At 39.5% G+C, this 25,814-nt stretch overlaps 1 protein-coding gene across 6 annotated transcripts in view; it reads right to left on the reverse strand.

Moving 5' to 3' along the window:
- esyt2a (extended synaptotagmin-like protein 2a) overlaps positions 1 to 25,814 on the reverse strand; it is a 58,380-nt gene that overhangs the window by 8,603 nt on the left and 23,963 nt on the right. For 3 of the 6 annotated variants that reach the window (XM_084911649.1, XM_084911647.1, XM_084911648.1), the window contains exons 5-16: positions 25,691 to 25,767; positions 25,029 to 25,101; positions 22,204 to 22,293; positions 12,317 to 12,372; positions 8,001 to 8,121; positions 7,691 to 7,867; positions 6,855 to 6,937; positions 5,738 to 5,786; positions 5,181 to 5,270; positions 4,957 to 5,052; positions 4,035 to 4,136; positions 1,342 to 1,404 (exon numbers count right to left, since the gene is read on the reverse strand). In XM_084911649.1, coding sequence (XP_084767775.1) covers positions 1,342 to 1,404; positions 4,035 to 4,136; positions 4,957 to 5,052; positions 5,181 to 5,270; positions 5,738 to 5,786; positions 6,855 to 6,937; positions 7,691 to 7,867; positions 8,001 to 8,121; positions 12,317 to 12,372; positions 22,204 to 22,293; positions 25,029 to 25,101; positions 25,691 to 25,767 — 1,077 coding nt within the window. The remainder of the gene's footprint in view (positions 1 to 1,341; positions 1,405 to 4,034; positions 4,137 to 4,956; positions 5,053 to 5,180; positions 5,271 to 5,737; positions 5,787 to 6,854; positions 6,938 to 7,690; positions 7,868 to 8,000; positions 8,122 to 12,316; positions 12,373 to 22,203; positions 22,294 to 25,028; positions 25,102 to 25,690; positions 25,768 to 25,814) is intronic. The other 3 variants (XM_084911651.1, XM_084911650.1, XM_084911652.1) reach the window with 3 other exon arrangements.

Consider the following 25,814-nt stretch of genomic DNA (forward strand, 5'->3'; position numbering starts at 1 on the left):
ACCTCTTTGCAAATGGCTTCAAACAGGAACTATTTCCTTCTGTCGAAAGTAGTTCCAGTGAAAGCTCTTAATAGTGGGTCTGTGAACCATCACAACAGACATGTTAGTCTCACTGTAAATATTTTAAATGCAATTCTTGGAGCTTGGTTGACCATTTCAAATAAACTCCTTGACTGTTTAAGGTTGCCACAACTTTCCCTAAAAGTTGTCTTGAGTGTCTAAATCAGTAATAGTATCCACAGAATTGGTCAAGGGTATCGCCACAAATCAGCTGTGACTTCTGACTTTTAGAAGAACTACAAAATAACTATCAGTAGCAAAACTTGTAGCAACGGAAAACTGAGAAACAAATTCAGACTACTCAGATCAGTATTTTAAGTTTTAGACTTTTTTCCCTGAATGTGCTTAACTGCTTCATATACTACATGGCCAAAAGTATGTGGACACCCTTTATCTTCAGAGTTTCAGCAGAAATCCCAGTAGAGCAGCTTTGCCCCATCTCCCTGTGCTCAGGTATCTTCCTGTTAAAAGGGAGTTTTTCCTTCCCGGTGTCACCAAGTGGTTGTTCATCTGATTACTGAGGTTTTATCTCCTAATACAAAGTGCCTTGAAGCAACTGTTGTGATATGGCGTGATTTAAATAGAAGTAAATCTACGTGCCAGCTTGCATCAGCTTATGGCTCAGCTGGTTTGCAATTCTCTCATGGTGAATTGTCATTATGCTGCTTCTGCAAGCCACTCTGTAACCCACCTAATCTCCAGCTTCGCCATTTCTTACATTTCAATGTCAAACTGTTGTGGGTGAGGGGATCTTGCTGCTCGTGTCCCTGACTTTATGGTTGCCAAATGTAGGGGCAGAAATGCCCAGAGGTTACAGAACAGAGCCACACGGCAAATAAACATGACCGTAGGTAATATAACGATGCTATTTTGACTAACGTGAGCCTTAAGCATTTGATATTTTAGACAGCGCTCTTTAACTTAATGGCAGCATTCATTTTTTCCACTTATTCAGCATAACATTGCCCCCAACCTTAAAGCTACATACATAAAAAAAAATGTTTAGAAATCCCCCAAATCAATGTCTGAAATCAAATTTATCAACATCTACAGTCGGAGAAACCATATCTGTAACTTTCCAAAACAGACACTCCAACATCCACTGGCAAGCTGTCAAGCTCTTTTGTTTATTTCACAACAATTAAGACACTTTTCTCAAACAAAACATTGGGAGTCCGCATACTTTTGGTCACATTGTGCATAAACGTTACTGTATTTCCTTTATATCATTTCCCCTCAGTGTCTGATCGGGATGGGTGTGCTTGGTTGCCGTGGCATTACCTTGATGGCCTTACTGACCGAGCCCTTCCTCAGCCCCGCTTGGTTGAACTCTAACGGATTGCGCTTTGATTTTCCCACAGGGACAAGGAAGGAGAGAGCAAACAACAGCACACACAGACACACACCACCAGGTTATTTGGGAAAAGAGGAGCATGCCGGGAGGAGGTGGAGGAAGGATTGGTGTCAGCACATCAACACCATCGGCATCACCAGATGTATCGGGATGCACCGCACAGTGACAAAGACAGAGAGACAACATGGATGATCACATGGTTAGTGTTATTCCCCAATTAAACCGTGACATGAGGTTAAAACTAGAGCTCAACCAACAGCAAATTCAGGCTGACATACAGCGATGAATGAAAACATTTAACTTTTTATTAACCGCGTTGATATAACATTACTTTTAGACACTATTAAATAGTTTGGATATTAAAAACTCACATCTTTTTCTGTTTTAATGAAATACTGAGGATTCTAAAAGATGTTTAGATCTACAGTTCATTTATTATGCCAAAATATCAGCCAAAACACATTGATTGGACTCTAGTGAAAATACCACAGCATTAGATCAGAGTCAGTGGATACAATGGACAAGAAAATACATGGGTGTCAGAGAAAAATGAAAGTCAGATGATTTGTGATATAGTAATGATTGGGGAACAAATATAAAGATTTCTAAATGGAACGAAAACAATGATATTAAGACCATGGACAGCAAACCCAATGAAAAGTGTTTCAGTGTTGAGCAAGAACAGAATGGAGTGAAATGGCAACAAAACAGAATGTAGCATCCTTGTTATTCAACTTTCAACTACATCAAAGACAGAAACCAATTCATTTAGACAGAAGAAGTATTGTTGGGGAAAAGGAAGGGTAGCTGTACATGCTACTGTAAGGCTGTCATCGAACATCATGTTGATGGCTCGTTTACGCTCAGGGTGGGCCTTCATGCGTCAGGTTTTGGGAATTAGTGAGAGACTTTAACAGCCCAACCATGGACAGAATAAATATATTACGCCCTGGGATGAGCTTGGGTTAGAAATATGAAGGTTCAGTAGGAATAAAATGGCTTTGATGTAACTATACAAAACCTCATCGTGTCATTGATCCAGCACAGAAAATGGGCTGAAAACCTCTAACTTGTTTTTACATCGTGGACTCGTGATGAGAAGTAAGAATTTTAAGGAATTCACAGATTTGTTGACCATCAAGGGGTGTGAGCTTATCTGGCATTTAAACTAACAAATATACACATGCTGATACCTTACTGGTCACTCTTATAAAACCTGGTTATTGTTGAGTTTTGTTTGTATGCAATAACAGTTAGATACTTGATATCAAGGACAGATAACCTATGATCATTGAAGTTTATCCTCTCAGATCTTTTATACCTCATTCTATAATTAACCATTTCTTCCAATGAGGTCCATTACTATCTATAAAAATTCGATAAAAGACGCCTCATGAATTCTAACAGGAGGTCATTGAGGTCAAGTCAATAGTTAGATGAATGAGATCATTCAGCTAAAGGCTACTCTGAGTGCGCCATCTTCAGATCTCCCCAAAACACTCAGGCCTCACCAAACGGACTGACCCAAAATAAAAATCGTTTACAGCCACACCTACACATTGTATTGATAAAAGATTGAATTCAGCAGGAACATATAAAAAAGAAGCTTCTCACATTTCACATTATCATTCCTTGAAAAGAGACACGTATGTCTACTATAAATTAAATGCCATCTTAGCATTCACCATTACACAGTCTGTGCATTACTTTAAAAATAATCACACTGGCTTCAGGTTTTTGTGGAGCTCTGGCCTGTGGTGTCAGAGTTGAAGTGAGTGGGCACATGGGAAGGGGAAAACCTGAACACAATGGGCTTAAACAGGAAGGATGGAGGGAAGCAATCCACAGAGAATTCACCCTCCCTAACCTAAAAATCTCACAATGGTCAAAATGCATGCCTTCCTCCTTACACACTTCAAAACAACTGAGATCAGTAACTTTGTCCCTGTTTTTTGGACTATATCTGTCTGTGAGCACTGAAATGAACTTAAATTTAAACTTTTGATGTCTGATGTGTTCGAGAAGACGACATCGAAATGGTTCAAACTATTTTCTGTTTTTTATGCTGTCTCATTGCAGAACACAGAGTAAGACTGAATAGCTTTTAACAGTATCCACAGAGCAGTATTGATTTGTTTACCCTTTTACAGTAAAACTCAATTGCTCTGATAAAATGGAATCTGTGTCGGCAGCCAAACAGAAAAACATCAGCATGGCTTACTTCTTAGGAGGAAATGAGCCGTTGAGACACTGAATTAGCTGCGGTGAAGAGAACATGAAACCTGATTAGTAGAAACAATGTACCACAAGTCTACTCATTCTGCGAGACCAATAATATCTTGTAATACACAATAATGGTGGAGGAAGGATGCTTTTGACAGGCCTTAAATGTAAACCATCATTGTGGTTTTGATCATCTTCCAGCCAAACCTTTTTCTCATGTTCCTCAGCTTTGGAATCAGTCAAACCAATCAACAACAATTTAACAAACAATAATTATATTAGGGAATCTAACCCAAGCACACGTAGGGATCCATGCTCATCAGGCAAACAAACAAGGAAGCTCTCTAATCATGCCATTCTCACACTGCAGGATGCAGAAAACTGCCAGCGGACTCACAAATAAGCTCCGATAGAGAGAAGCCGTGTTCTCGCAAAACACGAGGCCCGCCGCGCGCCTCTCTTTTAAGTAGCCAGAGCCCAAGTTCCCCTCGAAGACACTCTTCAGAGGGAAGAGGAGGTGAGGAAGCAAGAGGAAAAGCAGAGAAGAGGAGGCTGAAAAGAGGAAGGTCAGGTCTGTGCTACAGAAATCAGAAATTAACAGTTCTTAACAGAGTTAGCTTTTTACCACCTGTCACAAACAGCGATTGAGTTCACGTATGTTTCCACCGTACAGGGAATTTGAAATGGTATTCTCTGTGTAGGACGACAAAGTAAAACTACCACATTAAGGAAATATGCTGAATATGTTTAGAATATAAAATGTAGTTTATTTTTTTAATGGAGATCTTCAGTAATATTATAAACCATTCACCTCAAACTCTTTGCTGAGCTTTGGAGATGAAGTCAGTACTGAGCAGCACTTCTGCTCTTCTGACTTAAAGACAATTTTTCTCTTCCGAAGCAATTTTCAATCTTCAGCTTTTTACATGAACTTTTCAGAGCTTGATTTTTACTTGTATGCTTGCAAAAAATATGAAAAGCTTAAGGTTATTACAACAGATATTACTACAGAGAGAAGAACAAGAAAAAAGTTCAGAAAGCAGAAAAGCAAGAGGCCGAAGTGATACAGGCAAAATTAAACATAAAACTGATCTCAGAGACTGCAGAAAAAACAAAATCCCAGTGAAGAACTAAGAGCTCAGCAAACACTGCAAACACTGGTTCATTGAGCTTTAACACACTTAGATCAATGAACAGAGCAGCTATATCAACATAATCATCCTCATCTTTCAGCTCTATACATTTAGGATTTAATTTCTGTTTGTGTAAATTAACGCTGCTGCTGTTCACGAGTGCGACGTTCGGCCGGGTCGACTCACCGGAAGGTTTCTAGCCGAATCCAGGAAGACAATGAGCACCGCAGACGAGAGGCCGTCACTGGCTTGACTGCGATCTGCTCTGATGCTCGATAGCACCTGGGAGGAAAAACGCAAAGATAGGCTCAAGCAGAGTTAAAGTTCCAGCAAAGCAAGACAACATCTCACATAGCGAGTTTAAAAATGTAAATGGAGTGCTGGATTTAAGCTCCCTCTGGTGACTGTACCTGGTCCAGCCTTTCAGGGGTGGACAACAGAGACAGCCACTCCAGTTTGAGGTGTAACTTCCCTGTAGCCACATCTTCCAATGGAAACCACTGAAGTGAAGAAAAGTTGTTGTTATATTTCAGGAAGAGCAAAATTGTAATTACAGCAAATATCATCACTCATTTACTTTTTATTGAATTACTTAAAATGATGCAAGTTATAAAAATAATTCTTCATTAAAAAAATAGTGCAACTTAAATTCACTAGTTCAATCTATTTGTTTGACATCATTAAGTTTGATTGGCTATTGTGATGTCAGATAATGCAAAGCAAACAAAAACACAACAAATGACAACATATGCCTGAGCATCAGGGTCCTACTGAAACTTACAGAAACATAACATTATTACAAAGTGCAAAAGAAAAATCCACGAGTTTCTACTTGCATGTGCAGCAACAAGCAAACAGCATTAAAGTATAATGTGATAAGTGAATAAAATTGCTATTTGGATAATTAAACGACTGAAATGTTACTTTAAACCAGCAGCGTGCCAAAAGCATTGAATGCAGCACACACCTCATCGACCTTCTGTTCCTTCTGGAGCTCGGCCATGTCGATTGCAAGACTGGAAAAACAAGTTATGAAGAATTTAAATACAAATAAAATTTAAAATCGCAGTGTAATATCCTCAAATGTCTTATTTTGCCAAACACCCAGTCCTAAATAATAACAGCAATTCACATTTATCAAAGATTGTCTGGGTGTTTGGATTTTTTACAGGGAAAAAAATGAATTAGTTATAAATATAAGCTGCTGATGGAGTTTCCTTATTTTTGCCTTCTGTTGATTAAATTTTCACAGAGGGTTTCAGAATGAAGCTGACTCATCACAGCACACGACACACTGTGTTGTGACGCTGTGCAATAATAAAGTCTGGTTGGAAATGAAATTCAGACACGCAGCGCTGCTCTCATTAAACGCCACCAAGGATTCGGCTTGAAAGCTGCGATTGCTTTCAGAGGCCTCGTCCTTTGATGAAAACCTGTTACGAATCACATCAAACAGCAAACAGTAAAAATTAGTGAGAAAAACACTCATAAGATTTTTTTAAAGAAGTTTTCTTTAAATATGAATTGCGTGTTTCAATTTATAACGGCAGTCATCAACTTAATACTACAGTAAATAAAGCTGAAAATATCTAAACATTATGCTTTCTCCAAGCCAAGGTTGCATCCTCAAAAATAACAAATGGTAAACGGCCTGCATTTGTATAGCGCTTTACTCAGTCCCTAAGGACCCCAAAGCGCTTTATACTACATTCAGTCATTCACCCAGTCACACACACATTCACACACTGGCAATAGCAAGCTACATTGTAGCCACAGCTGCCCTGGGGTGCACTGACAGAGGCGAGGCTGCCGAACACTGGCGCCACCGGGCCCTCTGACCACCACGATCAGAGGACAAATATACTTAAAAAAAAAGAAGTTAGAAAAACAGAAAAAGCACCACACTTTTATTTATTTTTTTAGCCACTAAAGAAGAATTTGTTTTTGCATTTGACTTGATAGATGAATAATTATTTAACCATCACGTAATTAGAAAAGTAAAACACTAAGTTCAGGATGACAGCTGTCGTTTTAAAACAGTCTTCTGTGACTCAGCTAAAATCCAGCCTAAGAAGCAGCGTTACCTTCCCAGAAAGTCGTCCTGATCAGGGTCTTCATCAAACAGTTCAATCTCCATACTGCTCCCCGAGTGATCATACACCAAGGCCTGAAAACAAACTGCATTACAACATACTGCACACACAGTACACACACAAACAAACGAGAAGGCTGCAGACTGGATGGAAACACATTGACTTTGTACTGAGCAGGTCCACTGCTGGTGCCAGATCAAAACAAGACAACAGATTACATCCAATTAGATGAAGTTACTAATTTCTTACTGTCAGGAGAAACATTTATTCATCATTATTGCTCATTCACCTCTTCCACAAAGACAAAGGGAAGGGAACAGATAAATAAAATATGTTTCGGTGGCTCACAAATCAAACCAGATGAACATGATAAATATTTAAATCACATCCTAAAAAAACAAACTCATGGACAGATTTATCTTTGGTCTCTTTTTTGGACTTTTGATCAAAATATTAAAGCGCAGAACAAAAAAAAACCAACCCAACCCATCATTTAGTCTTAATTTTTAGTTTCTTTAAAATCTAAAAATTAAATATTAAATCTTGTCACTACATGTTATGTGTTTGTATATTTTAATGGTGCAGTTGGGGCCACATATGTAAAATAACATGTAAAATCCAGCGGAAACAGCTTTCTTAGCCAAAAATGTGCACCCATTATATGACCTTTATTAATTAAAAACTCAACTGAATCAGGAGATTGAAAAAACCTCCATATTAAATACTGTTATATGTTACAATAACCCTACAAAACCAAAAAGATATCAGACAATATTACACTCTAATCGTGTCACCAGTGACTCTGTGCAGCGTCTTTTGAAGCTTACCTCATAAACTTCGTTCCACTTTGGGTTTACGGTGTCGTGGATGACTTTGCTCTGAAAGAGATCCGTCCCAATCTTGATGACTCCGTACGGATCAGACTTCCCTTTGACCAGCCCTCCCAGGAACTTGTCCTTACGCAGCAGTTCCTGAGCCTCGATGAAGTGGATTCTCAGGATGCACTGAGGACACAGAAAGATTATTATCAGAGCTTCTGAGGGCATTGAGGAAATCATCTAAATTACAGATTTATTCAGCTGTTTAATTTATTTATAGTTTTTAACAGCTATAATTTACTTGGCTGCATTGTGTTACCTTGGGAATGGGAAAGCGCAGTCTAGCCATCTGGGCCTCTGACACTAGCGGGATGTCGATGCGGTTTGGCAGCACCAGGTAGCTGTAGATGATGTCCTGCAGTAGGTTGTCACATAACCCACTGACAGAGTGATGGATGGGGAGAGAAGGAGAGAGGGAAGATGACGAACAAATGTAAGAAATCATTAAAACTGATGTTATATTGTGTTAAAATATCTAGCTGTGCAAAGCGAGGCCCTGTGCTCAGGCATGCTTCCCTCTGGTTCCAGAAATGCATTTAGTGGCTGAAAAACAGATCTTTACCCATCCAGAATGGAAACGGCCAACAAGTATACTGAGACAGCAGTAAATGCCAGCTGTTGTTTGTGTACAGATTCAGTACTGTGGTATGTCTAAGTATATGTGACAGAGTCAGGTGACCATACAGTTTGTCACATATCTGAGCCACACCCATAAGAAGCACACGGCACATTGACTTATGAATAACATAAATTCTGAAGTAATCCTCAGATGCAAAGATGACAAAAAAGCTAACAAATAAATAGAAGACAAACAACCATCTTTCCTGTGCAGAAGCAAGCAGACAGAAAGGCTCTGCCTTCTGAATGAGCTGTAACTGCTTGGCAGGAACTATTTGTTTGGTGGCAACTACCTCCAGGTAAAACTGTTCTAAGACAGGAGTAATCAAGACACCGTTTCTGGAGGAATCATGTTCTTATTGAATTTCTGAATAGTAAAAGTTCAATCACCTCCTCTGTATTAAGCCAAAATGATCTCTATTTGACAGCAAACTAAATACTGTGTATGGATCATCCTTTGATATTTGACCTCTTTCCTCTAGGTGGCAGCAGCATCCTGTGTAAGGAACAGGCTGCTTTCAGAAGGGATGACTTAATCCTCTGGAGCAGCTGATTCTGGGTCAGCTTTACTCTGGGATTTCACATCAGCGCAAACTTGATTTTAGTGTCGACACGCTGATTCCTGAGCTGCTTGCTTAACTACATAACTGTCTCCAGATGAGATTAAGTGGTGCAATTCTGCTGCCAGGCCCATGCTTAAAGACTCAATGAAGTTTCAACACATCCCATCAACCCTATAAAAGGAGCTCGGTTTGGTAATAGACTGAACGTTGTGTGTGTGTGTTTGTGGGAATGTGTGGCATTAATGCTGCTATTCAGAAAGGAAGCAGCTAGGGGTGACCTCAGGTTTTCCTACTGTTTTAGGGCTAAATGCAAATACTCAGTGAGGAAATATGAGCGCCCTCACGCATAGGAAGAGGTGGGTGGGGCTATTGCAGGTCTGTAGCTCAATCACCACACACACACACACACACACACACTTTCTTTGAACTTGCTGAACAAGGATAGTTACATTTCACAGGGTGGAGTTATTTGGAAACCACAGTGTTTCTCTGCTGACAACAAACAGTAAACCACCAGCCAGCAGCAACATGCCAATGAAGGCGTAACAACAGAGCTAGCAGTGTGCTAACAGCAGGCAGGGCAGGGAGCTGTGGCTCTGATGAGGGTTTTAAATGAAGCAAACTTCAAGAACTTAAAAGTCAGTGGGAAAAAAACACTTTGGTGCAGACTGACATCCCAACAACAACAACAACAACTGGATGGACTTTTATAAAGACTGGGCTCTCCGAAGCACACTGTGATGCACTCTCACACTGTGATGCACTCTCACACTGTGATGCACTCTCACACTGTGTGACAAACGAATTGCTGCACCACTATCAAATCATCAAGAGCATAAAGGCTCCTAACAGCCCTTTATATACACTTTACTGTACACTTACGTTTAATAGCACAGTGATGTTAAAAGGCAACACCATCGGCCAAGAGCAAGAACCTGAAGGCCGAACTAAACAGAAGATGCTTTAAACGCTATCTAGCAAACACACCACAATGTTAGCGCGAGACAATTAGAGCTCAGGTCTTAGGACCTGGGCTGGACTCTGCTGTCTGTTTGTCTGCCAACACTACGTGGTTTTATATTTGTTGCCTTCACAAGTCAAAAAAGTCAAAATAACTCAGTTTTCGTAAAAGTGGTAGAAGCGCCACGAGAGCCTCGTGTAAGCCTGGTTAAATACTAACCTGAAGTGGTTAATAACCTGCATCACTGATCACTGTTATTAGTGTTAGCTTATTACATTAACCTCAGTCTGTCAGCTCACATTTGTACAAACATGAAGCATGTGCCTTTGCTTTCAGCTGAGCTCTCTTCACTGCTGCAAAAGGTAAAAGCACAAACCGCAGGAAGCTCACAGGCTGTAAAATTCATTAACATTAACCTTATTAACATTTAGGACGATTATTCTCTTGTAAAAAATACAAATTGGTAGTTAAAATAAGAAGTTTTGACAATTACTTTCATCTAAGGTTACACATATCTGTGAATTCAATGTCAGCTAAAGGCAAAAGAAACCAGAAAAAGTCAATACTGACAAAGTTTGTTGTTACATTTTGACTTTAAGGGGGAAATAAAATAAAAATCCTCTACTGCAGAGACACTTTTGACATAAAGTTTCATCACGTATCATCGACTTTGGCAGACGAGTTAAAGCAACAACTTGAAGGTCTTCTCTGAAGTTAAGTTATTGTAGGCATAAAAGACAAGCCCTAAAATGAAGCACATGTAGTGATAAAGATTTCAGTGTCTTTTTCTGCTGAACATCTATTTCACTCAACTAAGGGAACAAATTACCACACAGCTGGATCTGGCAAACACATTTGCTCCTTTTAAAATGGAATAAAAGACCTAAAGCTTAGAATCCAAAGACTTCTCTGTGTCCCTAAAGATGAAAAAAAGAATTCCTGTCTGGAAAATCTTCCCACAAATCCAACCAACATCCCATCTCTGTCTGTGGCAGGTCTCCTTTCATAATAACACAGCTAAAAATATCAACACTTAGAGGAAAATGAATGGTTATAATCCATTCTGTGATCCTGCTTTTAACGTAATAGTTTGAGCATCAGAGCCCGAGAGCCTGCTCGGGCTGCGTGATTCCGAGTGATCAGCATGTTTGAGCTTCCAAAACTGTAACGTGGTGAAACTCATCGAAAGTGAGATATTTTCTGATTTAAAATTAAGTGATCCTAGTTCAGCCAGACTTTGATGTTGTGTCTGTTTTCAGCTCATACTTCCAGGCAGCTGGGAAAAGAGAAATCATGAATCTTGAATGAATACTAAATAAAAGATTATGTGTTATAAGACTTTTTATTTCCCATAAAAAAGCAGTTTGCTTTGAACTGCCCAAATTACACTTCTAATTTGTGTCTTTTCCCCCCACAGTTTTGCAAAATGAGAGTTTTCACAGCTATTTTAATAAACAATCCAACTTTAAAGGAGCTAATAGCTGACCCTGTAAGTCAATCAGGGTCTGATTTCTCCTGTTTTTGTGTTAAACACTAATAGTTTGCAGTTGCTGCAGCTGGAAGCAAGCTGAAATCTTTGCGTCATGTCCAGGTCAATTAATATTTCCATGAGCTCAGCAGAATAAGGAAAATATTCTTGAACGGAAACCAAAAAGGAAAACAAGTCTTCTCACAAAACACAGCAGTGAAAAGCAACTGAGTTTTATTAAAGGTGGGTAAGCCGTCTCTCTGCCTCTCACTACATTCTTACAGATTAGATGCTCTCGGCTCCCACAGCATCCAACTTGAACTCACGGACTCTTAAATCATCTCAAATAACGTGCCCAGCGATTCTCACAATATGTCATAATAATGCACATCTGGTTTTTATGTTGGACGAGGAATTAAAGTTTACACGGCATTAAAACAGGAATGAAACATTTATCATGCTCAACAACTTCCGCGGCAGCATGTGAGCTACACAAAACACTCTGGAATCATGGTAGGTGACAACGCCCCCACCAGGAAGAGAACGGTAGGTGCGTGTTTGCGTGCTTGTGCATGAGAGACAGAATAATTCCAGTATAACACAGTTTATGTGAAACAAATAGCCTCAAACATCCAGTGACACTATTACGATGCCTCAGTGGGACAGCAGTCATTCCTCTGTGATTCATCACTGCGTGTGACAGTCATTGCTTTTGAAAAAATTCAATCAGAAGACCAGACTTCTCTATTTGACTTTAGCCGTCTTGCTCTCCCATAACAAACCCTTCCCTGCAGTGTGGGCATGCCAGTCTCTCCAGTTTGTTGAAACTAAACTGAACTGAACTTAAAGAATGTCTCCTGCTTTCGTAATGCAAATAACTGTCAATCCAGCCTGTAACAATGCATGACACCCTCATAAATCACACAGCAGATTTTATTTATAAATAATTATCCGCAGGTACTTACTTGACACCAGGAATGTCCAACATATTTGTGAGCCCAGTCCAATTGATGTCCAGCAACTGAAAAACAGACAAATACTACAATTTAGATTTATTAAAAAGAAAATTAGAAGAAGATGAGAAAACAAAGCAAAAGGCCATTTGGTGTTTTCAAAACCTCAATGCTTCCTGATGAAAATGTGACGACAGAGAAAGATAGAACATGTTTAGACTGGATTTTTGAAGGTTTCAGAGTTCGGCAAGAATTTTCAGGAAATATGATTAAAAATTCCCTCTGCACTCACGCTTTATAGTGCTTAAAAAAAGCTTTTTGTGCCATAATAAATGTTAACATTTTAATAAAAATTCAAAAATGTGAATGAGTCAATACCCAAATATAATCTCAGCAAAACCACAGATTTATTCTCTTTTCTCCAAATAATAAACCTGACAATTTTCAACTATATGACAGTTCTTAACGGTATACTTTTATTTTTCATTTCATACAGATGTTGAAGCCAAATGTTGAAATCATGTGCTTCCACAGTGCAGTAGATAACTCGCTGGAGAAACATATCCCCTTAGGGGGGTCAGATCAGGACGGGCATCTGGTGTAAAACTGCCAAATCAAATGTGTGACAAGGGAGCAGCCCGAAGCAGCTCGAAGTAGATGCTGAAACAATAAAGAGTCTCTCTGAGATCTTCTCCTGCATATTAACAGCTCCTCACTGAGTCAAGACAAAGTCGGGAACGGCCAAGAGCCGAGCTCTAAATTCAGTCGATATAATCGATACAGATGCTTCCCGTGTGAACGCACACAGCACTGACTGCAGGCATTACTTTATGCTAACAAATAATTAGCTGCAAGACATTAAATCTACATTATAAGAGCTAATAAAAGAGATCCAATGTCATCATAACATTTGACAAACAGCGAACTTCCTCTTACTCATTACCACAAAACAAACAGTCAAGCTGTTTTAATTCCCTGTGTTTCTGCTTTTTAGCTATTTCCAACAGTCAGGAAAGAACAATAAATAAATTGTGTAGTAAAATGTCACTTGCTGTAAATGTCTCTGGAACATGTTGCACTTTTTGAATGTGTATTACTGCTAATGTCACAGTTACCAGTCATTTCTATCTAGAAAATGATACGAACACAGATAGCATCTGGACAACAGGAGGTTTAAGCAGTGTGTTTAAATTTAGACAAGATCATATATCAGCTGTTAGCCTAACATGGTGTTTGTATACTAGCATGTGTATGCTAGCATGTGTGTGTGTTTTTCTATGATGGGGGATAAAAATGTATGAAAGCTTCAGATGAATCAGACTAACTGTACAGAACAGTAATCACATTATTTACACTATGAAACTTTCTTATCTTACTCAAGATAATCTGGTAAGTATGAGCCGGTCAGCTGCACAGAAACAACAGAGCCAATAATGCAAACAGAAACTTTATTGAAGGCACTGCTATTTAATGTGTTTTTATGACACAGCAGGTTGCCAGCATGCTCCCGTGATGAAACCCAACATGCAAGCGGCAACATGTTCCCGTCGTACAGCAACTGATTCCACAAGAGAGTCACAAAGGGCGTTAGCCAGGACTCTCATACTCAGAAAGAGAGCTCAACCTGGATTTCTAACCCAGTTATGAGGCTTTTGTACTGGAACTTTAACTGGGTTTCTTGAATAACCAGATAACAAGGAGAAGTAATTAACCACTTTGATTCTAACCCCACATTCCTGACACGCCCAAGTAAAGTAGTATGAAGCCAGTGGTAGTACTTGTGTGTCTACACTCACTCGCCTGCTTATTCATGTAATGATCTAATCCTCAAATCATGCAGCAGGTCATACAAGTCAGCGTTAGTCAGAAAGATTGAAATAAATCTGTTGCTATGTTATGATGGTTGGTTTGAGTTGAGGGTGTCAAGATATAATTACTAATGAAAACCTCGATAAAAAGGAAAAGGTCCTCACACTGCAACATCAGACGTCAAGATGGATGGAAGAAAAGAGCAGAAGATACGTTGGCGTTTAACCCGTCATCCAAGAAAATACATCTAAGGCTGCAGCGAGCACAGGCTTACCACAACTGGACAGCCCAAGACTCGACAGGTAGAGGTGGAGCAGCTGTGATGGAAATACTTGATGGCACACTTTGGTCTCTTTAATACCAAATAATGATTTGGATGCGATACCCTACCAAAAAATTTATGCCAACACTGTGAATCTCATTAAGGCCAAAATTGACTCCTGTTGTTTGCCGTCTACCACCAGGAGGACTCTGATCCAACCATCATGAAAAAAAAATACAAACAGTAAATGAATCCATGAATTTACAACTGCTGTGCTTTAAAATGTATCTGTGTAGCACTTTCAATTAAAATGGAATAAGCAGATAAAATGACATAAAGGAGACCTGAACAGGTGGATCATGAGTTTCTTCTTAAAGGTATCAACAGTGTCTGAAGAAGTCCGACAGATGCAAGTTCAACAACTCGGACCCACAACCTCCAAAGCAAAACTCTTTTAGTTCTTAGTCTGGACCTGGGTACCACAAACAAACACTGATCAGCTGACCTCAGAGACCTAGCAGTTACAAAATCCCATCGCACACATGGAACTGAATCCAGGCACATCATTTGGAAACCACTGATCTAGAAACCTGATTTTTCAGAGAGTAACAAGAACCAGTCTCTGTCCTCAGTTTTTCGGGACGACAATCAGCTCACTGATAGTTAGTGTTCACTATCACACGACTGCACTGCATTGCACAGCTCGCAGGACAATGCTTGCTCAGAGTCTTGTTAGGAAATCATTACATGCTACTTTTAACAAAAGCAATAATATGTTAGTGTCAGAGAAGAGTGCGTCTGCAGGAGTGGGTCAGTATCTCTGAGATAAGGAAACTGTGAAGACGATTATAAAAGAGGATTCAAATGTGAAATGTTGGCTAACATCATTACATCAGAAGCAGACTGAGTAGCAATGAGGGAAAACTGACGTGAGAAACTGGCAAAGTTCTAGCACAGAGTAAGATATATGTACATATAACAGGAAATGAGTCATAATAAAAGCAACAAAACTACGCTTTACAAACGTAAAACTGATTTAAACAATAAATGCATAAAAATCACAAATTATACACATAATAAGATTTCAAAGGTGTGCGTCTTTTCTTCTTTTGAGAGTCATTACCATAAGAGACAAATGATTAACAGCAACGCATGTCTTTCTGTGGCCTAGTTAGCTCTATGTAGATCATGGTGGACCACAACAATGCTCTGCCAGGCTGGCACAGGAAGAGCATCGAAGCAGCTGGGGGATTTCAAAGAACACATTAGAAATGAATGAAATCACAAAAAAAGAGCAAAAGATTCAGTAGTGTTTTTTATTTTATTTTGAAAAGCAAAGTATAAACACAGCCTGCAAACATGCAAAACTGCTCTCTGCACTGGCTGAGGAGGTTATTTCATTAGAATTCATTTTCACACCACAACTGATTTGAGTGTCATTCAACTGCTATTTGTGGGTTTCTAAGCAGGCATCAGGCTGTAGGTTTCACTCTGAGTGAAACCTGCTGCGTAGTGTAGGTGTAAGGTTACTCGTTTATCGTTTTTATGAATGCACAAAATCTGGACTGGATACTGAAATGCTTTCATTCGTTTCTGCGCGTCTGCAGTTTAAAGGTGTTGCATGCTTGCTGTGCTATCCGTGTGTTTAGCGTGTTTGCAGAAATTTATGTTGACTACAGTCGATTCCCATTGGCTTCTCCCTTCATCTCTCTCTCTCTCTTTTCTTTGCTATTTTGGCCTCGACACCCGTCGGACAGGTTGTTTTGCATTAATATCATCGGTTGCCATAGACTCAATAAAAAGTATCTTCATTACATCGGCCTCCTTTCTGCTCCACTCCACATGAACAGTGGAGTTTCTCTATGAGTGAAACTGAAAATAGAGAAAAAGAAACTTGTGCTACCATAAATGTCAGCAATGCAGAGACTCACACCAACATAAAATAAATTTTAAAAAATTGTTTTTATTTATATAGCACCTTTCTAGACAGAGTCATAAAGTGATGAACATAAGATAACAAATAATAAAAGGTAAAACAGACAATACAAAACAGGCACAAATCTTATGAAAAACAGTTTTAAAAAGGTGAGTTTTGAGTTGTTTTTTTAAAAACAGCTACTGAGTCCACAGTTCTTAATGTTTGGGGGAGAGAGTTCCACAGCCTTGGGGCCACAGTGGCAAAAGCTCTGTCACCCTTAGTTCTCATCTTAGTCTGTTTTATAGCAAGTAAGCCCTGATCAGATGACCTCAGGGACCTGCTAGGGACATAGGGCTGTAGCAGATCAGAGACGTAGGCTGGTGCCAGTCCATGCAAGGCTCTAAATGTCAAGACCAGGAACTTAAAATGGACTCTAAATTCAACAGGAAGCCAGTGTAGCTGAGATAGCAATGATGTCACATGTGAACACTTAGAAGATTTTGTCAACAGCCTAGCTGCAGCGTTTTGCACAACCCGCAGACGATCCAGAGAACCTTTGCTTAGACGCATAAACAAAGAGTTACAATAGTCCAAGCGTGAGGAAATAAATGCATGTATAGCAATCTCCAGTTCAGAGATAAAACAGGGCTTAACTTAGCCACATTCCTTAAATGATAAAAACAAGACCGAACCAGAGAATTCACGTGCCCATCCAATGTAAGAGTCGAGTCACAAGTGACACCTAAATCCCTGATAGAGGATTTAACATACATTGGTGATGTAGACATGAGAAGAACCACTCTAAGGCAGTTCCAGATACACCAACCCAATGTTTAAGACTTTCAAGGAGGATGTGGTGGAAACAGTGTCAAAAGCCAATGTGAGGTCCAACATAAGTAGGACAGAGAAAAAAAAATTTGCACAAATAATTCAAGTGAATTCAAATTATATGTTTTCTTTATTGCATTTATCATGTTCCAGTTGTTTTTTGTTCACTGCTAATAAACACACATTCAGTAAATATAGTTGTTGAAAGCATTTCTGTGTTTACTTTTCATTTTAAACAAGTTAAATCTGATTACAGATGACCTAATCTCCACTCTGGGTACACCCTGCACAGGTCAGATTGGGCAGGTGGAACGAATTTATGGATGGATGATTACAGACAGACACAGCACTACAGAGACATGAAATATTCCCCTCCTCTTCTTTAAAATGAGAAATACAGCTTATTGTTCTGACACTGGTTTCGGATCAGATACTTTATGTTGACAAACACCCACAACCACGGTATCAGCTTCGGACTGAAAAAGTAAACGTTTCTTCAGGTTTCTTCAGTGAGGTGTTTGTGTGAAGTGTGAGAAAGAGCTGCCCTTACGTTCATCTGATCGTAAGATGGTGTCTTACTAACCACAACTTACTGTGTGGACGCTGCTAAGCTGTTATTTCGGGTATAGAAAAAAAGAAGATGAAGAATACAGCGTCACTCAGTTTCAGGCGGTATCACTCACTACTAAGGTTGGGCGATTGGACGAATATATCCACTATTGACAATTGTTTTAAAGGGTGATTTATTTATTTATTTGCCCATGAGTAAGTTTGCTAATAATGTTGGTTGAAGCTAAGAGAAGCAATCAATGGAAAAAATTAATAGTGCTGTTTTAATGGCACCTTCTTCCAGCTGCGAACCAATGCACCCTCCTCATACTGCACCCAAATGCAGCAGCAATACATGCACTCAAACTCATAACAGAAAGAAAGGCAGTTCAGAAAAAAACAAAAACATTTTATTTAAATACAAAAACCACAATGGTGGGGAGGGAAACAAAGAGAAACTGGTTTCCTTTTTCCACTACAACCGTGTTTACAGGCTGTTCCAGTGTTTCTGTGTCTTACACACTCGACCAAACAACAAATACAAAATTAAACAAAAAGTAAGTTAAAAATCAAAATGTCTCTTCCAGCGAACATAAAAGAAATAATGCTGAGTCTTTTTTGCAATTTGGCGTATCTCAATTAGATAAATAAAGAATCCAAAAGTAGCTATTTTAATACTGAAACAAACAAAAAAGAAGGTAAAATATTCCCTTCAAACAAAACGTTTAAATTCTAAACATGCAAATCCGTCCGTGCATGACTGCATTGCTCCGCCCATCAAAAAGTCTGCGCCTGAGCTAAAATACCGCCTATCCTCGGTTATTGGACCATTGATGAAATTTTTACACGTCGCCCACTACCCACACTTTATAGCACATTTACATTCTCTTAGCAGAGAAACACATCAGCGATTTATCCTTGTGCTCAACAGAGCCGAGTACTGTAAATCTGATTCATTCAAAGTAAAAACGTCTGCTGGCTGCTGTAGAAGCAAACGGTTCATAGCAGATAAATAGAAATACTGCCGCGTATCATGATTTATGACTTCACCGAAACCACCACAATCTTTTGTCCTGTTATGTCAGGACAGCCAAAGTCAGGGTGGCTGTTATTTAAAACTGCTGTGTCAAAGCGCTGCGTCACTCGAGGACCTGTTTGGATGGTTTGACCGATCTACATGTGTAAAACATGTAAAACCAGCCTTAGAGTTACGCTGGACAGGTCTTTGGACAGCATGTGGCTCAGGCAAAAACATCACTTAAATATAACTGTAGCCGTCAAACGCACTCCCACTCCTGTTCTCACCATATTCAGATGTGACGGATGACCTTTTTTGGCTTAATTTACCGATGCTGACCGACGTCCATATCCTACAATAGTACATTTTTACATTTTAAAGTTTACAACTTCTCTACACTTTCTTTGTCGTTTGGTTGGGTTTAGGCATTCAGTAATGTTGCTGTAGCTACTATGAAGTGCATGCTAAATGATATGATACAGTTACTGTATTCGTTGTTACAGTTACTGAAATGTCTGCTGCACTTTTAAGCTGGCGAGCACTTCCTGGAAGTTTTACATTTATGTTTCATTGCAATAAAAGAAAAATAATTTTATACAAAGAAAATTGATCAATTCTGTTAATAACCTTCCCTTGGAAGCCAATTTCAATCAAGTTATATTAAAATATGTTTTCTGTTATAAAACAATTACTTTATACAACTGCAGTTAACCTGCTCACAATGTCAGAAGCTAAATCAGCGACAATACTAATAAAGTCTGCTTTATTATTTGAACATTGATGATGTTTTGGATGTTTCTATTATGTATATATATTGACCTGATAATACAACACTGGATAAAAGTGGTGCACCGACTAATGCACAAACCCTGCCCTGTGCAGCGTCGTGCGATGAATACAAACTTTTAAACCGACACGAAGCCTCAAACTTGCCCCTGATGAAATCAAAAGCACGAGACACACCAGAATAAACCAAAACAAAGAGGTGGCTGGTGGTTGATACTAACTGACACCAATGCTCAGTTTCCTGATTAGCCGCATTGTCAGAACACAGCTGTCACGCCTGGAGCTAAGCAACCTGTCACAACGCAACTGTGGCACACAGGGAGGAACGGGAAGGAGAAACAACAACAGTGAAGAAATATCAGCAACGTCACGCTCGGTGTGACGAGTTGGTTTATTTGTGGCAGTACAGCAGCAGGTAACCGTCAGTGTGAGGGTTGTTATCGACCAGGTGTAATGATAACACCACAATATACCATCTATAGCTGTGGAAGCAATGCTGCTAGCCTGAGTCTGGAAGCACAACTGAGAGACATTTTTAACAAGCCAAGAAAGTTCTTTGCTGCTACTACCATCACTCAGCGCTTTAACTAACGATTCCAGGAAATACATATTAATTAAAGGTATTTATTGCAATTTTCTGATTCGCAACAAAGCAACAGAAATCTACCCTATGACACGAGGCACCGGCCAATCACGGGCCTTTATTAGATGTCTTTCAAATGTAGACAAATCTGTCAGAATCTGTGAAGATTTATTTATAAAATCTGCCATTAATATGAACTTACTTAATATTTTGCTATATCAAAAAACAGGATTATGTAAAAAAAAAAAAACTCCCGGGCTGCCTCACTTTTAGTTCCGGTCAAAATTACATTACATGCGCAGACGCAAACCCGTGCTTCAGGTGAGCGGTGCCTGAGACAGAGAGAGAAGAGAAAACCTGCACAGTGGACGGGATTTTCAGATTCTCTCATTATTTCTTTCGTATTTTCATTGTTAATGATTATTACAGGTGGGAAATATTTCCTCCTAAATTTTAACTATTGGTGAAACTTGAAACCCGCCACACGCTGGAGGAAACCATTTTTCTACTGTCAACATCTGCTAATCAAAGCAGCATGCATATAGCTAATCCAGCTCAGCCAAAGAGGCGCGATTAACACTTGTATCCGGTCACAGAGTTACAATCATGCAACTCTCATCACAGGTAGCTGCGTGTTTTATCTGCAGAGTCACACAGCAGAAGGCAGATGTAGAAAAACAATAGTTCTGACATAGAACAGCTTATTTGAATAGTCAGGTCACTATTTCTTGGAAAGAGACACAGCTGTTGAGGTTTTGTTTGTTTTTTTTCCCCTCTTTAAACACAATTGTTGCACCAGATTGGTGAATGTCATCAAGCTCCATGATCATCAAAAGAAGGCAGGCGTCATCTCTGGAACTGGGCAATTTATAGCAAAATAATAAACGAGGATAAACGACACTACAGAGCAGAGGACAAATTTGGCGAGTGATCTGTTAGTTTGACTTACAAAACTGCACTGTGTAAATTCACACGTTACATATTACTGCACTCATTACATCCGGAAGTACAATACAACTCAATCAGGAAGGATTTTTAAAACATCCTGAAAAGGAAAATGATTAAAATACCTTAAGAGGTGAAAAGCTTCCTGACAGACAGGATCTGACCTTATATGCTTGAAGTGAACACTGCGTATCAGTGTTTGGCTCCTTGCCCTAGGACATCTCTATAGTAAATTATTAGAAAAACCAGTTTCTAAGTTGAAGTCCTACAAATACATTTTACAAGAGACGCTGATGTCACAATGTCATAATAAATGTGTCAGCAGTCGCTCCTTTTTTGTTAGTTCCTTTGTGGGACCCTGTCAGGGCACTTCACACATATGCAGATGACATAAATGATCTGACAGACTTGAACAGTCTTATTCCAATTCTGCACAAAAACATCTATGAAAATCAAGAATTTGATTTCATTTTCTGGCCTCATCTGAAAATCTTTAATGTTTGATGTATGTTCCATGTCAGCAAAGATCTGCCTGAGCTCTCCACACCTTGTTTGACAGCAGAGAGAGATAAAATCACTTGTAACCGCCCTGACTTCTTCCTGGTTCACGTCTGAACCACAAGCTTCAGCGTTTAGTTCAAAACTCCACAAAAGCCTCCTCCTACTAATTTCAGACTAAAGATGTATGTTTATTGAGACAGGGGCAATTTCACATTTCTATTTGAAGATTATGATAGCAAATATTTTTCCTCTGAGTGCCACCATCAAAGACAATCTAGAAGAGGGACCGTGTTGAAGCACAGGAAGGAAGGCAGCAGTCAAAGAGAAGGAATGCACTGATAAAGGAGGGCTTGAGTTAGGCTGCCTTCAAGAAGACTGAAGAGAAAAGCGCTGTGGTAGGTGGCAGAGTACACAGTACCAGCAGGACCACCATCAGGCAAAGAAAACCAATAAGATCTCAGTGATAACAGCTGGTGCTGGTATGCTAGAATTCTGCAAGTTATTAGCTCAAAGTTTGAAAAACGTGTGTGTGTGTTTTCATGTAAAAAGCTTGATGTTCCCCTTGTTTGCAATGCAGATCAAGGCGCAACGAAAACAAAGCATTTTGGGACTCGTTAATGTAAAAATCCAACCAGGAAACATAATGGAAACAACAAGACGTGAAAGTATTTCAGAGGCTGCCAAAAGTTAAAGTACTCACAGGTTTCTTGAGGAAAAAGACAGAAAGGGCTCCGATCAGAGGGATGTCCCCCAGCAGCGGCTCCATCACCACTCTCATCACTCCATGAAGCTGAACAGAGAAGAAAGAAAGAAACATCACAAATGAGTCTTTTGTTTTTTAGCCTGTGATGACCCCCAGGTTCAGGTTACGTCGATGAGCCCTAAAAACTTGATTCTGTTGATCTGACGTAACGTTCTCAGTGGGACAAACGTTTCATCTCTGATCCAAGTGACTTGCTTTCTGTTTGCGTTCACAGACAAGTTTACCCAAATTATTGCTTCTGGTCATTCACAGCCTGCAGGACCATCTAATCCTTAATTCTATTTTTTTCTTCCCCTCAATTACCTGTTAAGCCTCAGAATCCAGGTCAGAGGAAAAACAAGAGTAAGACAGGGGACTGTTTTGTTTCATCTTTAAGTTTGATTGCTTCCCCGTAACAAATCCAGCAGGGTTACAGCCGTCACAGCATATTATTGGCTACTGAGAGATAACAGACTCATTTTAGAGATCTACAAAGTCCAGCTTAGGTGAATGGATGGGTGGGATAATAAGTCACAGGATTGTCAGTCAGGAGACGGTCTTTCTTCTCCTGTTTGTGTTTTGCATTCAATTTGACTTTTTTTCCCCACTCACAGCCCGCAATCCATCACAGGTTACTGTAATGTTTAAAGTAGAGAGAAAGTGATGTTTTCTTGTTACCGTTTTGCTGCATTACAAGAAATAATGACCAAAATCCACCAGCAACAATGAATATTGTGTGAGGACCCATTAGTCTGAGTAGAATCTGATCAATACTGCGGTAAAAATGCACAGTGAACACAAATTGGGCAACAACCTATTATGAGACAAATTTGATTAAATTCTGACAATTCTTGTTGAACGAGCAGCGATTATTTCAGACTGTGAGTCAAAAATCTGTAAAATACTAAGGAATAATGTCTCTATATAGTTTTTTTAATCATATATACAGAGTCTATTCAGATTTCTGTTGTGTTCATCCGCGAGGCGTGGGTGGTGGTTGGGTGTATGTAATGTTATCCACACAGAACAGTGGAACAGCAGCTCAAAATACACGGTGGGTGAAAGAGGGGAAAAGAACCAGCGAGTTTATTTCCCTGCAAGAACACAAAATATAACTAGATAGGCTGCACTAACAGACTCACATATACTGTAATCATTAAGCCTACTGTAATCCTAATTTTGAGGCGCTGAGAATGAAGAAAGAGTCTGCAACACAAACTTCACAGTTAAGTGAATGTTTCTTTATTTTGGATGCAGGTTTCTCAGAGGCTGCAGTGACTCAAACCTCAGACATGCAGACTGGCCGTCTGTAGCACCAAATTTGGTTGTAGCTTGCTGTGAGTAATCAAATACCAGCATTTTGCACATCGAAACGGGCGTGCAGCGGAAAGACTGCAGATAGCCTCTTGTTTATACCACTTTCCGTCCTGCAGCTCATTTCTCCCTGAAGGAGGATGCTTTAGAAGTCATGTGCAGCTGATAATGCTCCATCAGAGGCCCGCTGGGAGGAAGAAGATACCTTTTTAAATAAAAGATGTGACAGCAAAAAAGAAAAGAAAAAAAAAGTCGACAGCCAGCGAGTGGAGGAGAGTACACCCGAATGACTCACGAAGCATGATAAGCTCCCAGTTCACATCTTCTCCATTTAAACTACTTATATCTTCAGCAGCCTATGAAATGCTGACACACCGTCGGGGACTGAAGCTCTACAATCTGAGCCAAACACAAAAGGAAAACATCGACTGGGCTTTGTACACGTAGCCATTTCTCTCTGTAAATCTTTGGGTCTTCTCTCCCACTCTGATCTCTGGTCAGCAAATATGGTCTGATCCTGTGCCAACAGCTGAGTGGATAAGGTCTCGTTATCAGTCCTGTGTAAACACATGATGCAATTAACTTTCTCCGCAGAGGTCAGTACTTAATGTAGAAGTCACCGCTGGGGTACAGTGTGTGTTTAAGTTTTTCATTCATTTGTTTTTTTTAGAAACTGTTACTACTTCTGCTACCACTAGGACTATTTCAAGGATCATACTTGAATAACAACTTTATGTCCGTTAAATCAGCCACATTATTTATTAGGGAGAATTTCCAGACATTCATTTGTTCCTGGCACCTAAAATTTACTATGTAAAAAAAAAAATATTCTAAGGCTCTGAGACTCCAGAAATCCACAGTGAGAACCATTAACCACAAATGGACAAAACATGGAACAGTGGTGAACCTTCCCAGGAACGGCCATCCGCCCAAAGTTACTGGATGAGTCGTCACTGGACTCCAGGGGAACGGTGATGACTCATGCAGGAGGTCTTAATAAAATAAATAACATGACTGATTTCTTGTCTCAGTTTTTGCACTTTCAGTTTTCAGACTATTGAATTAATGGACTTGTAGTTTGGGGTACAGCAGTGTGGAGGTTAGCACTGTCACCTTACACCACGGAGGTTTAAATCCACCAGCCTTTCTTTGTGGAATTTGCACGTTCTCCCCGTGTCCGCATGAGTTCGCTCTGGGTATTCTGGCATTCTTTTCACAGTCCAAAGACACGCATGTTAGGGTCACTGGTTATAGTAAACAGGCTGTAGGTGTGACTGTTTGTTGATCATCTACACTGGTTATCTATACTCCTACTGGGCCCTGAACTGGAAAAGCAGAAGATGGAGGGACTCGTTGTTTGTAGCAGAAAGTGTTGTGACAACGGACTTTGTATTTTTCATGTCTTTATATGGGATAAATAGGCATAAAACTACTGACCTTAACATGTTGCATCTATCTTGGATTCGTACCTGTATACTTTTGATTCCAGCCCTGCAGTAGTACTTTTTGATGTCCACGTCAATTTCTGTATTCCCGACAAAACTGAAAAGAAGGCCAAGAAGAACATAGAAGGGGATTCATGTGTTTATTCATATAAAAAGATAAAAAAAAAAAGAATAAAAATAAAAACTCATCATGCATTTATTCAGATTTTAAAGGGCAAGTTTACACACAAACTGATGAGAGTGCTGTACATCCACCATCCAAATCTGTTTGACTAATTTGACGGTGACTTAATCTACATTTAATGTGTTAGTGAGCATTTCTGCATGGGCTCAAAAAACGAGTGCGTGGAAATGTTCCTTTCTATTTGGAAAAAACAATCAGGTAATACAACTGACAATTATTACCAATTATGATCCTGAGAAAAAGGAAGCGCACAAAATGAGCACTTTAATAAACATTTACTGAAGTAACGAGTTTTCTCTGTGTGAAAACAAACTAAACTACTTGAGTTTAAAAACTCATCAACTGATTCTGATCAAATTAAACAAACTATAGGTTTTAAACGACAGCCTGACGCTAAGATTTGTACATAAGAAGTCATAATTTGAAAGAAACAAGTGCAATTAAGATTACATCACTGGCCAAGTCAAGTGAATTCAACAATGAATGAATCTGAGCGGTCTACCTGATCTGCAGGTCCATGATAACCTGCCTCTTGTCCACATTTTCTGTGTAAACTTTCACTCCATTCACTCTCAGCGGCTGCAGAAAAAAAACAGAGGACATGCAGTAAAAGCTTTATTTAATGT

The sequence above is a fragment of the Perissodus microlepis genome, chromosome 18 (assembly GCF_051167445.1).
Source record: "Perissodus microlepis isolate ML-2025 ecotype Zambia chromosome 18, ASM5116744v1, whole genome shotgun sequence".
NCBI lineage: Eukaryota > Metazoa > Chordata > Actinopteri > Cichliformes > Cichlidae > Perissodus > Perissodus microlepis.